At 36.4% G+C, this 15008-nt stretch overlaps 1 protein-coding gene across 1 annotated transcript; it reads left to right on the forward strand.

Annotated features, from left to right (window-relative positions):
- The first annotated feature begins 8846 nt into the window (after positions 1-8846).
- On the forward strand, positions 8847-11242 carry LOC114711127 (uncharacterized). The gene is made up of 3 exons (XM_028895476.1): positions 8847-9199; positions 9310-10899; positions 11014-11242. Exons 1-3 carry the CDS (start codon positions 8847-8849, stop codon positions 11240-11242), a joined length of 2172 nt encoding a protein of 723 aa, XP_028751309.1.
- Positions 11243-15008: the final 3766 nt, after the last annotated feature.

The following is a 15008-nucleotide window of genomic DNA, read 5'->3' on the forward strand; positions in this document are numbered from 1 at the left end:
CCCAATCGGAGTTTTATATGCTGTCCTGTAGGCCCAAAGAGGATCATCCAGTTTTAATGACCAATCTTTTCTTGTTGCACCTACTACCTTCTCAAGAATGCTTTTGATCTCTCAGTTGGATATTTCTGCTTGGCCATTTGACTGAGGATGATAAGCCAAAGTTACCCTGTGCTTTACACCATATTTCTTCATCAAAGCTTGAAATTGGTGATTGTAAAAGTGAGAACCACCATCACTAATGATAGCCCGAGGTGCTCCAAATCTCGTGACGATGTTTTTCTTTAAAAATTTGATCACCATTTTAGCATCACTGGATACACATGCAGTAGCTTCAACCCATTTCGATACATAATCCACAGCAACCAGAATGTACTCTTGATTGAGAGACTTTGGAAACGGGCCCATGAAGTCAATTCCCCATACATCAAAGAGTTCAACTTCCAAAATATTATTCAGAGGCATTTCATTCCTTCTTGATATGTTTCCCACTCGTTGACACCGATCACATCGGATCACAAAGGCATATGCATCTTTAAATAGTGAAGGCCAATAAAAACCACTTTGAAGGACTTTGGCAGCCTTTTTTTCTCCTCTAAAGTGCCCACCATAAGCTGGAGAGTGGCAACACTCTAGAATATCTTGCTGCTCAACTTCCAAAACACATCTTCTTATCATCTGATTGGCACATCTTTTGAACAAGTAAGGTTCTTCCCAGAAGTACATCTTTGCATCGTGAAGAAATTTCCTCTTTTGATGGGAGTTAAGGTCTAGTGGCAGAGTTCCACAAACCAGATAATTAACTAGATCTGCATACCATGGAGTAGTTGAGTTATCCACAAAGAACAAGCATTCATTGGGAAAAGATGCATTGATCTCTTGACAATGATCATGTTTAGCTTCACTACTTAATCGAGATAGATGATCTACCACTTGGTTATCAGTGCCTTTCCTATCAACAATTTCCAAGTCAAATTCTTGAAGCAAAAGGACCCATCGAATCAGGTGTGCTTTGGAATCTTTCTTGGTAAACAGGTACTTTAGGGCAGAGTGGTCTGTATAGATAGTCACTTTGGTGCCCACAATATAAGACCGGAATTTCTCACAAGCAAATACCACTGCAAGCAATTCTTTCTCTGTAGTAGTGTAGTTAAGTTGGGCATTATCCAAGGTTTTACTAGCATAGTAGATGGGATGGAAGACCTTTTCTACTTTTTGTCCAAGAACTGCTCCAACGGCAAAATCACTAGCATCTGCCATAATGATGAAAGGTAGCTCCCAATTAGGTGCCACTAAAATTGGTGCTGAGGTGAGCTTCTTCTTTAATTCTTTAAAAGAGTTTATACAAGCGTCATCAAACTTGAACTCCCTATCTTTCTCCAACAAATTGCACAAAGGCCTAGTGATTTTAGAGAAATCTTTAATGAAACGACGATAGAATCCCACGTGACCCAAGAAACTTCTAATACCCTTAACACTTGTTGGTGGAGGCAATTGCTCAATAACAGATACCTTTGCCTTGTCAACTTCTAGGCCTTGTTTGGATACTCGATGACCAAGGACAATACCCTCTTACACCATAAAGTGACATTTTTCCCAATTTAGAACCAAATTAGTTTCTTCACATTGTTGCAAAACAGCCGCCAAATTATCTAAACAACAATCAAAAGAATCTCCAAAAACAGAGAAATCATCCATGAACACTTCAATTGTTTTCTCAATCATGTCAGCAAAGATGGTCATCATGCATCTTTGGAATGTTGCTGGAGCATTGCAAAGGCCAAATGGCATTCTTTTGAAAGCAAACGTGCCATATGGACAAGTAAAGGTTGTTTTCTCTTAATCTTTTGGGGCTATTACAATTTGGTTGTATCCGGAATACCCATCCAAGAAACAAAAGAATTCTTGCCCAGCAAGTTTATCCAACATCTGATCAATAAATGGCAGCAGGAAATGGTCTTTTCTGGTTGCTGTATTTAACTTTCGATAATCCATGCAAATTCTCCACCCAGTCACAGTACAAGTTGCAACTAGCTCATTTCGGGTGTTAGCCACTATAGTTATACCGCCTTTTTTAGGGACGCATTGAACTGGGCTCACCCATGAACTATCAGAAATAGGGTAGACTATGCCAGCAGAAAGCCATTTCAGGATCTCTTTCTTGACTACTTCTTTCATAACCGGGTTTAATCTCCTTTGATGCTCAATGGAAGGTTTGTGACCATTCTCTAATAAAATCTTGTGCATACAAATAAAGGGGCTGATCCCTTTGATGTCACTATAGACCACCCAGTAGCTTTCTTGTGGTGTCTCAAGACCCTTAACAATTTCTCTTCTTGCAACGTGGACAACTGAGAAGAAACAATCACAGGTAATGTAGTAGAATTACCCAAGTAGGCATACTTGAGATGTGATGGTGAAGTCTTCAACTCTAAAACCGGCGGTTCATCCACAAAAAGCTTTAGAGGAGAGCTTAAAGCACTAGTCACATCTAGAGGCTCAAAAGTCTTAGCTTTTCAATACGGAAATGCTTCAATACTCATCATTTCTGTATAAGCTTCAACCTTGCCATCAATACTACTTGTTTCTCCAATCAACAATGCTTCTAATGGGTCTTTGGTTAAAGAGTTAATCAACCCCATGCCTATTTAATTTGCGAATCAAAACTGATTTTAGTGACCACTGGCCGCTTGGCCGAATGATATGTGTGAGTGGGTTTTGCAGGTTCTAGCCCATATAAAAAGCAAAAAAGAAAAAACTGAATTTAGTGCTCACGGTGCTCATTGCAACAATGAAATGCATATGATCTGAATATGGTTTTAATTTTTAACGGTTTGGATTTAAAAATTTTAATTAATAATGTTTAAACAATTTTTTTCGTAAAAACTAACTGTTAAAAAAATATTTATTTTAAATTTTGTGTAAGTTAAAATATTAAAATTATAAAAATAAAATTATATTAAGTTGCAACCACGTACTTTTAATTTGAATACTCCGTATTTGGTTTCCATCACCAAACTGAGTCCTTTGCCAATCCTTCCAGACTGATGCAAAGCAAAAAGCTTGTGTTGTGATTAAAAAAATTTTCTCTTATTCAGATTACTGTTTAAAATTTATTAAATGAAATAATACTCTTTCAATTTTAAATACAAAATTTACTTTATAATATAATTTACATTATAATATGAGTTTTATATTTAAAATCAGGGTTTTTTTTCTTAATCATCCGGCCCCAACTTTTTGTTTAAAATTTAAAATTTTCTTTTGGTGACGTGTTTATGATGTCCAAGCTATACACATAAATAAAACACACCTGAGCCCCACACACAAGATAAAGCCTCTGATCCAAGTGGAAAAAGAAGAATGTGGAGCCAGGAGATTGATTGGGAGAGAGAAGTGATGGAAGAAATGCTTGCAGTGTTTTGACTTTTGATCACAATGCCGTAGCAGACGTGTCCACCGGGAATCCCTGGACGGATTGATTGATTGAGAGAGAGGAAGGAGGAGAGTTGGCCAGGTGGGACCAGGAGAGGCGACCGCGACCTCATGTCACGCCCCCACATCGGCGGTTGCTTGCTTTTGCACTGCCATAATTCGGTAATCCCAATATTTTCTTTATTTTGGTTTTTTTAATTTACCCACCTAATATTTTAAATTGATAGGAAAGAAAGTAAATCAAAATTAAAATTTTAAAATTAAAGTAAAATGATAAAAGTGCACCTTTATTAATCCTATTAACAAAATATCTTGTTAATTGTAAATTGAGATTTATAATTTCACAATCAGAAAATAAATTGTTGTTACTTTCAAATAATTGATATGTTATTTCGTATGTTATATATTAAAAAAAATGTCATTAATCTTAAATTAAGACTTTTTATTTCACAATTAGAATTTATTATTTCGGATGAATTGTTATTCATGATGAGATATTTTTTTTGTTATTTCCCTTAAATTTCAAATTTTCAATTTAAGTTGACTTGTTTCTTTGTCATTTTCAAATGTTAGGTGTTTAAATTGAAAAATAGTAATTGCAGGATTCTTTTTAAGGAATTTTCCCAACCTTTTAATTAAATAACTTATCTAAACTCACACTCATATAATTTTTGGTCCTACAAGTTTACACTCATTTTGGTTTTGAGCTCTCAAGTCTCAAATCATAGATTTTGGCCCATCAATAGGCAAAATAATTCAAATTTTTATTAAATTATAGAGGCTATCGTTTTGGACAAAAAAAAACTTGAAGAACCAAAATTATGTAATTTGAAATTTAAGAGATTAAAATTAAAATAAGGACAAATTTAAAGAATTAAAATTTATATTAATCCTAACTTATCTCTACTTTCTCATGTTCCCAGCTTTACTTTTAGAAATAAAATGCGTCAACAATCTGAAAAGTGAATTTGTTGACTGAAACAATCCACAAAGCTTCATCTTTTGTATTATATTAGCTTTTTAAAAATAACTTTTATGGTATCTAAGATAGGTATGTAAAAAAATTTTATGAGGTCATACTCCTATTTATTAGTCCAAAATTTGCAATCCTTATTGAAATGTATATATGTATTTGTGAGTTTACCATATAAATACTTGTAAATTGTTACATAAATATTAGGAAAAATTTGGAATAAATCCCTCATTGAAAATTTAATCAGCAAATGGAATTTGGGATGATTGATTACACAGGGAAAGATTAGTTGTACACAAAGGATGATAAGTTGCACAAAGAAAAAATAGTTTGCACAAATTATTATTTGGATATAAGGAATTAGTTTGCATATAGAGAAGATAACTTGCATATAAGAGAATTTCATTTACACAAAGGGAAATTGAGTTGCACATCGCAAAAAGAAATATGATTACACATAAAGGAAGATCCATTGCACACAAAAGAAGTTAAATTGTACAAAATTCTCAGATCTCATTTGCCAATTAAATTTTCAATAGAGGATTTATCCCCAATTTTTCCTAAATATTATTATTTTTTACATCAATTCTAATTTGGGTATAGGTGACCAAATTAAGATTTGTAAATTTACTAAAATGATTATATTGTCTTTTTATTTTTTTTAAAGATATGAGGGTATTTTAGTAATTGAACAAGTAAACTCTTTTATAAAAAAGTTTATTATATTAAGAATTCATATTAATTTAATAATTTTCTGAAAACTTTTTATTTAATTCTCTTATTTGGACCTCAATGCAGGTTTTTTTCTAAATTAAAAGCCCTTTTCCCCCCCCCCCCACCCCCAATACCATTCCTCTAGCCTCCTCGGTTCTTTTGCCCGTCTAAAGGGGTGTTTAAGAATTATAAAAATACTTTTTTTAAATATTTTTTTATAAATTAAGATAAATTCATTCATATAGTATATAAAATAAAATTATTTATAAAATCATGATATGATTTTCATCTAAATACTTTTTAAATTTTTTTTTGTTTATTTCACTTTTTCCCCTCACCCTCCTGCACAGTAGCCAAAAGCCTCATGAACCTCTATCGCGCTCTTCTCTTGTCTTTTCCAATTTCCAACAACTAGCACATTTATTCTCCTAATCATGGTGTTGTGTAACACCTCATGAATTTAGGTTTGAATAATTTTCCCTTTTTTTTATTTTAAATATTCTGAGAGTGAATGACTTTCTTGACAATCTAAACTCACTCTCCTAATGATCGAGTTCTAATATAGTATTGTGATAAATAGACCTTTATATCGTTATGCTAATACCAAAATGCTATGTATATTTATCAAAATGTTGTTAAATGTACTTAACAGGCTCGTGGGAACAACCATTTCAAATTTTTACGACGTGACACAAAGTTTTCAATTTTGTCCTGCAATGTCCGGTCAATGCCGGAACGACCGGGCTGGTCTCCTCCTTCCACTTCCGCAAAAGACAGACCCATTCCTTTAATATCTCTTTAATTTCCACATCGAACCTGTGCCTCTCGTGTTTCTTTCCCTTCATTAAAAAGACTCCATGCAATGATGCAAATTTGACACCGTAAATTTTGAAAAAAAAATGTTTGGATAAAAACTAAATTATGATTTTAAAAATAATTGTATAATATATAAAATAAATACTATTTTCGGTTCTAATTATAACAGTTAGTTGACTAATTTGAGGAGATTAAAAAAGTAAGTTGAGTTAGTTATTTGTTCTAAATATGTGTTGTCTTTCCTAAAATATTCTTGCTAATCAAGTGTATTGGTTAGAACTACTATTGTTCGAAGGACTACTTTGAAAAAAAATGTATAAATATAAGAGACAAAGTGAATTGGGGCCTTATATTTAGAATCAAAATAAAAATCAAATAAAGTCTTATATTAAGGACCGGAGATAGTATGTAATCAGAATTATCTCGAATTATATAAAAACATTTTTAAAAATTATTCATAGAGACTGCCAAACACCCCCAAAGACTAAAATCTTGACAGATAAAATTTAAAGACCAAATTTCAGTGATCAAAATAAAAATGAAGATAAATGGCCAACAATCATATAATAGTGAAAATTCCAAAAAAAAAAACCTTTTAAATTTTAAAATTACAAATCAAGAATTATTATAAAAAATTTTGTTGTTATTTGTATTTGAAGTAGATCCAATTGTTATTGGAATGCAGTAAATAAGGGTGATTTAAAATTTTAAAATTTAATATTTTTTTGTTTTTGGATGTCCCATGACATTAATCCCTCAACCAATTAATAATTATGTGTCCCATCAAATTTTCTTAATTCAGTTATTACTAAGCGTCAAGTTTTGTGATATGCCTTTCTTTCTTTCTTTCTTTCTTATGTGGCCACACATGCACACTCAAGTTTTATTTATTTGTAAACACTTCCATTTCAGGGCAATTTTCTTCATTTACAGAGTTTGAATTTTCAATTTTATTTATGGGATTTTAAGTTCCCTACTGCTCAAGCAACCCAACTCATGAATAAATTGCAATTGCATATTTTATTTATTTATATTTATATTTTTAATTTTTTTGGTAATCTATTAGTGTGTACCACTTCAGCACTAAAAGTAAGTCACCTCTAGGGGAGTAGGAGTTTTAATCCTTGAAAACAAGTCCCTTGTATTATATTTAACATTTATTTTTTAATTATATCCTTATTTAATTCTTTTTAACAAAAGAGAAAGCAAAGTGATATATGAAAATGATTTGTGATTGTAGATTAACAAAACATTTTTAATAAGAATAAAAATAGAAAATTTTATTAATTTAATATATTTCTTAATATGTAAAAATATGTTACGAATAACTTATATTAATTATTGAAGTGCGGTATTGTGGAGATGTGCTTATACGTATTAATAATTAATTTGTTGCTGCACGCGCGATTTCCTCAAAATTTTCTGAACTCACATTTTGACAAACTAGAGAGGACCCAAATCAAGTGATTAAGAATGCACCAAATCAAATAATTGTATTTGTATTAAGACGAATAAAGAAAAGGGAAAGTTAAAAAAAAATTCATTTACCTTTTATTATACCTTCTGTTTGTTCTCGTCAATAAAAGATTGCAAGGAGAAATTTATATTTAATTTTCAACTGTTCAGATTTAAAATTTTTAATTAATAGTGTTTAAACAATTTTCTTTATAAAAACTGACTGTTAAAAATAATATTTATTTTAAATTTCGTGTAAGTTAAAATATTAAATTATTGAAAATATAAAAATAAAATTATATTAAATTTCAACTGCATACTTTTAATTTGAATGGTGCGTATTTGGTTTCCGCCGCCAAACTGAATCCTTGGCCAGTCCTTCCATACCGATGCAAAGCAAAGAGCTTGTTGTGATAAAAAGAAATTTGTCTTATTTAGATTACTGTTTATGTAAATTTATTTTATAATATAATTTATATTATAATATGAGTTTTGGTGACATGTCATATGATTTGCTGGCTTACACATAATAAAAGGGAAAATTTCACTGTAGGACCGCAGAAGACAAATAATTTCAAAGAGCCCCCAAAACATTCTGAAATCTCACTGCAGGACCAAGGGGCCAATCTGATATTAATTCCACAAGCGAAATGACGCCACTGCCCCTAATGAAGACTTATTTCCTCCGAAAATGAGACATATTATCAGCGGGTGTAAAAGACGGAAGAAAGACGGAAAGGGAGGAGATGGCGTTATTTCCTGCCTCTCCCATGCAGCGCGCCGGTGCGGAAGGGAGATAGCTGACAACCATGAGCTGAGAAAACGCAGTGGCGGAGCTTCACTTTTGCGGTCCGTCCCTCCGCCGTCTTTCGGACTCCAAGCTAGAGTTGGTGCAAGAGAGAGAAGTCGCAAGTGTGCCCTACAGTGTTGCGTGTTCTCTGGAAGTAGCGTCAGGTTGGCGTGGGAGGTAAGATTTTGTTGTTAAAATTTTGGTTTTGTTGGTGTGATTCGGTTAGCACAGGTGGGTTGTGATGGGTGAATGAGGAAGAAATGAGTATTTAAGTGCATGGGCATGTAGGTTGGGAGTGAGTTGCAAATCTTACGGTTTTATGGTTTAAGAAATTCATGCTGATGCTGTTTTAAGTTGTTAAAGATGTGGTGTTTGTGATGTTTTCAAAAGTGGGTGCATATTGAGAATAATGCACTGCTGAAGGAACATAGGTAGGCGAAAAAGAAAGGGAAATGGGTGTGTGGCCTGGAATGGGTTATATGACAGGTAGACGCGCAGAGGAATGGTGAAAATACATAGTACGATGGTAAATTTGGTAATTCTGGTTGTGTGCGAGAAAAAGCAATATAATGTTGTGAAAATACTAATTCTTGTTGTCAATTGTCAAATTGCTGATGTAAACGTACGTTGTGTCATACTTGAATGATGTGCAGCAGCAGAGGATAAATGGCTAGCAGTAGTAGGAAACAAGTATTTTGCATCTTTCATGTTAGAGGGCACTTTGTAAAGACCTCAGAAGGGAAATTCATTTATGAAGGGGGCATCATTACTGGAAGATTGATTAGAGAAGGGATGACATATGAAGAACTACAATGCATGGTAGCTCATGATGTGTGGCCAGGGACTCGTGAATATAAAATGAAGTACACAGTTAGCTTTGACCGGGATACATTCTTGGATCTTGTTGACGATATTGGTGTTGGACAAGTAATTGAGTACAACAATAGTAGTGGCCATGTTTATGTTTGTGAGAATGAGAAAGACTTCACACAAGTGTCACAGCTGGACAGTGTACAAGAGTAAGTTGTTCTCAACTGGTTTTATTAAGATTGTGTGTAGGATAAGAAAGAATATGTCCAATTTTGATAAATTGAACTGTAATACTGAATAGCTGTATTTGTTTATGCAGGTTAGATGATTTGGTTGGCCCTTGTGGAATGTCAGTATCTGCAATGGAATTGGATCTAGACACAGACAACATAAACATATCTTCCGTACAAGATGTGCCAACACTGATAGGAAGTGTAGGTATGGAAACGTTGCCAACCCCAATAGCGGTGATGAATTCATCAAAGTGGGCAGATTTGTTGATGTCAAGAGGGCAAACCTTTGTTAGTGCTGAACATTTTAGAGAGGCATTATATAAGTATAGCCTTGCACACAAGTTTGGTTACCGGTACGTAAAGAATGATAGGCATAAGATGATTGTGAAGTGCTGTGTAGATGGTTGTCCCTGGGAAATTTCAGCATATGGTGTAGGTGAGAATAATGGATTCCTAGTTGTGAGAAGATTTAACTATGAACACTTGCATTATGCACAAGACAACTTAGTTGTCCCTCAGAGAAAGAGGTGCAAACTTGCTTCAGCAGTCATAATAGATGAGTTGATTTCTTGCATGCACAAAGCTCCAAATGACATTAGACGGGATTTGGAAAGAGAGTATGGGTTGAGGCTCAACTACCAACAAGCATATAGGGCGAAAGAGAAAGCATTGGCAAAAATTCATGGTTGTCCGCAGGAGTCTTATATGCTAATCCCTTGGATATGTGAAAGGCTGAAGGAAAGTGATCCAGAAACGGTAGCAAAGTGGGTTGCATCATCAGATAATAGATTTCAAGCTGTATTTATTGCATACGGTTGCTGTGTAGAAGGGTTTTTGAAAGGTGGCAGACCTGTATTATATGTGGATGGATGCCACTTGAGTGGTCCGTACAAAGGAACGTTATTGGGAGCACAAGCGTATGACGCGGATAATGAATTATTCCCACTTGCATATGCGATTGTTGGAGGTGAGACGCTTGATGACTGGGCATGGTTTCTTGGTAACATAAAGGATATTACGGGCTCATTAGAAGTGACAATAGTATCGGATAGACACAACTCAATAAAAGGTGCAGTGCAAGCCGTGTTTGGAGGAGATCGACATGCTTTTTGCTACCGTCATGTGAAGGAGAATTACAGTGCTGAGTTTTTGAAGATAACCAGGGGAAAGAGGAGGACCAGCGGACAGACAAAGGAAGTTGCACTAAAATTACTTGATTGTATTGCATACGCAAGACTTGATAGAGACTTTGATTGCAGTATGGAAAAGCTAATGGCATTTTGTCCAGAATTAGGACAATGGCTTCAAACAAATGGAGACATTGAGCGTTGGGCACAAAGCAAATTTCCTTACAAGAGGTGGGACAATATCACAACAAATCTAGCCGAATCCTTTAATGCTTGGCTTGTTGGTGAGAGGAAGCACAACATAGCTGTCTTGATACATGAGCACAGGGAAAAATTGGCAAACAAGATGTACCACAGCAAAGAAGCCATGACGAATTGGAGCAATGGTGTGGGACCTAATATAGAGGAAAAGTTGATGGATCATGTGGCCAGATCAGAAAGAATGGATGTGCAAAATTATGGAATGAACAATTTCAGGGTCAGATGGGGAAACCTAGATGTGCGGGTAAATCTTGTGTTACGTGAATGCACCTGCAAAGGTTGGCAAATGTCAGGACTACCTTGCCCACATGCGTGTGCTGCAATCAAGAAGGTATATGGTAATATATATGCATATGTCGAGGATTGCTTTTTACTCTCAGCCCAAAAGAAAATTTATGGCAGACTCATGATTCCAGTTGAGACCCATGACATCCCTAGGCCAGATTCCCTTCGATATGAAGATTACTCGTCCACCATCTTCCTACAACCACCATTGACAACTCGGCGTGCTGGAAGACCCAGAGGTAGGAGGATTGAATCACAATTCCAGCAGAAGAAAGCGTATCATTGCTCAGGATGTGGTGAAGCTGGTCACACTAGAAAGATTTGCACTAACCCGAACCCTGGGTGACTTTGTTGCTCAAAATGGTCTTTTATTTTTTTGGTTCAACACACAGCTACTTTTGTACATAAATGAGCCCCACTATGTAGTTGTTGAGTTGTTGGGGAAGTAGCTATGACAACCCATTTTGATTTTTTGGTGGTGGGTTCGATTATATTTTGTATAGTGGTGTCAATAGTTGAAAAATTTCATGACAGTAGGTGACTATAGCTGTCGCAGGATATGTTAGGCTGTAATCTGTCCACATGCGAATGGACTATTTTTAGTTGTAAATATTTGTATGTATGTTGCAAATTGTGTAATGTCACTTGCAAACGGAGATTCCCCTGCCTGTCCACTGACGGACAGCTTCTTCGGGTGAAGGTCGTCATATGTAAATGGACTGATTACAGTTGTGAATATATATATGTATGTTGCCAATTGTCTAATGTCACTTGCAAATGGTATACGAAACCATACTTGGACAGCTTCTCCAGGTGAATCAGTCCGCATGCAAATGGACTATTTTTAGTTGTAAATATTTGTATGTATGTTGCAAATTGTCTAATCTCATTTGCAAATGGGCCCTTGCCTGCTGTTCACCCACGGACACTCCTTCAGTACGAGTAGGTCAGATGCAAATGGATTATTATAGTTGTGAAAATATGCATGTATAGTGCGAATTGTCTAGTCCCACTTGTAAATGGGCTGTCCCACACTTAAGGAAGACGCATGCATCAAGTGAATCAGTCCACATGTGAAGCCAAGTATGTGTCTTGCAAATTAGCTAGTCCCCCTTGCCAATATGAACGGACGGATTCCACGTGTGAATATAGGTATGTATTTTATAAATAGGCTAGTTCCCCTTGCAAATGCGCTCTCCCGCACTGTTCCCTCACGGACACATGCTTCAGCTGGACCAGTCGACATGTGAACGGACTGATTCCACGTGTGAATATAGGTATTGTTGTGCAAATCGGCTAGTTCCCCTTGCAAATGCGCTCTCCCGCACTTGTTCCCTCACGGACACATGCTTCAGCTGACCAGTCGACATGTGAACGGACTGATTCCACGTGTGAATATAGGTATTTGTTTGTGCAAATTGGCTAGTTCCCCTTGCAAATGCGCTCTCCCGCACTTGTTCCCTCACGGACACATGCTTCAGCTGGTCCAGTCGACATGTGAACGGACTGATTCCACGTGTGAATATAGGTATTTGTTGTGCAAATTGGCTAGTTCCCCTTGCAAATGCGCTCTCCCGCACTTGTTCCCTCACGGACACATGCTTCAGCTAGACCAGTCGACATGTGAACGGACTGATTCCACGTGTGAATATAGGTATTTGTTGTGCAAATCGGCTAGTTCCCCTTGCAAATGCGCTCTCCCGCACTTGTTCCCTCACGGACACATGCTTCAGCTGGACCAGTCGACATGTGAACGGACTGATTCCACGTGTGAATATCGGTATGTGTTGTGCAAATTGGCTAGTTCCCCTTGCAAATGCGCACCCTGTTCAGGTCAAGGACGGCACATGTAAATGGACTGATTACAGTTGTGAATATATGTATCGGAGTAGCAAATTCCCTAGTTCCTCATGGAAATGGACACCTTATTCAGGTGAAGGAGGGCACTTGCATATTTAAGAGGACACGTTGTTCAGCAGATGAACGACACTTGTGAATGCTCTAATTTCTGTTGTTAACTTATTTGTCTCTCTTGCAAATTGTCTAATCGTTCGTGCAAAGGTCTAATCCCTGATGTAGGTTGTTCAGTTGGAAATGGACGAACATTTGGTGTTAATTCCTGTTTTTTTGGTGCAAATTCCCTAATTTTTGTTGTTAACCGTACATCTAATGAAAGTAAACAAGTAGTGATAATATGAATCCATCAAAACAATCTTCATTAACATCGTTTGTATGCACAACATTTTAGTCCGCATAAAGTGTTCACAACAACAATTACAGTGCTTATCAGCAAAAACTACAAGGTAGGAATTTGATCAGTCATCGCTTTCTCTTGCGTTGTCTGTTAATGTGGTCAAGGTGTTTGGTAACAGCATCTGACTTGATGTTTCTTTGATGCGTCACGAGCCACCACAATAGCTCACACCGTATAGATGTGTATTGATCCTATGGGACAACAACAACTGTTCTCAGTAAGTTGACACAAATGCATGATGTCATTAATATATAATTCAACACCTACCGCTGTATAATAAGGCATGGTGAATAGAACTCCATCCTTCTCTTGTGGGTTGGGCCACTCTCTTAGATATGTGATGACATGAACCCCACAATCATCACTGAAAAAATGAACACATCACTATGCTGGCTTATGTATGTCGATTATAATTTATGACAAATAACTTTCAGTGAACAAAAGACTCACGTATTGTCTTGAACATGAACCGTGGGATACAAGATGTCATTGTTTGAATCTGGGTTGGCCAACCCCTCCAGCTCAGGCTTCACTCTCCTTAGTATTTCAATGAAGTGTGCCCTCTACACAATTACAGATGATTATCACACAGGGGATACTATGGTTGTCCAACACAAAAGTAGCAGAATAATTACACCACTTACAAAAGTTTGCGCCATCATTTGCTGCCCCTTTAATGCTGGATCAGACTTATTCTTCTTCTTTTGGTGCTTCATTGTATCCTCACCACCACGCAGAGAGTCCAGCACATAAAACTTTAGTGTGCTCGGTTCAAACACAAAGCAAAACCAATGCAGTGCAAACACAACAGGTGCAAATATGTATTCACATTCAGCCAAATTGTATCCCACGTGTTGGGGAAGTAGTTCTTTCAGGTGTTTGTCCACTTGCCATGCTGTGTGTTGCTGCACCATCCTTGCCTATCACAACAGCAAATTGCACAGCAATGCAAATTGTCAGTGAAGAAACTGTATCGATAACTTTATTGCACAATTTAAAGCATTGATCCATTAACAGGGGATAGCACTAACCGTGAAATCTGCATCAAATATGTGTCTTTTAACCGCAGAGGCACTCTCATGTTGGTCAGCGTTCAAGGTGTGGGCAATCAGAGTCATGATCTGTAGAATAAAGGAGCAGGAAAATTAAATTAAAATTGTGGCACATTCCATATATGGCCACTTTGATGTAACTTGAATAGGTGCACGTACCCTGTTGCTTATCCACCTTCTGGGACCCAGTGCTTGTAGGTCTGATCGTGTTGCCAAATGCCCAAACATATCTACCATGACCCTACAACAAATATGAAAGTGAAAATAAGTAGTCAGTGTTGCATAGTAGTATTATTCACAGGCTGTCTTTTCCATAATAACTGACTATACTTACTCTTGAGCCTCATCTGGTTGACACCACTCAGTACACACAGTATAAAATGCATCCCTGTCACTCATTTTCACCTTTCTGCCATAAGTAGACATGTAAGGAGATTTAACTGCTGGGACTTTACGTCTACTTGACCTCCTTGTGGGTAGCTGCACTGCTTTGCCCACCATTTTCCCTTCTTCCGTTTGAGCTGCCTGTTCATCTTCAGTATCCTTATCTGCAGCTTCATCTTCTCTCACATTGTCGTTCTCGTCTTCATCTTCCTCTTCTTCTTCTTCTTCTTCTTGCTGTTCATCATCATGCAATTTGTCACCACTTTCATGTGTTTCTCCGCTCTCTACAGTCATAACTTCATCATGTTGTGGCCGCTCATTTTCATCCTCCTCAGTGTGGTGTTCTTTTCCTTCTTCTTCATTGCCTCCCTGGTTAAGAAGTTTATTTTCCAGCTTAACTAATTCATCACAAACTAAGTTTT

Source organism: Neltuma alba, unplaced genomic scaffold, assembly GCF_004799145.2.
Source record: "Neltuma alba isolate B1F8T4 unplaced genomic scaffold, ASM479914v2 tig00011277_pilon, whole genome shotgun sequence".
Taxonomy (NCBI): Eukaryota; Viridiplantae; Streptophyta; class Magnoliopsida; order Fabales; family Fabaceae; genus Neltuma; species Neltuma alba.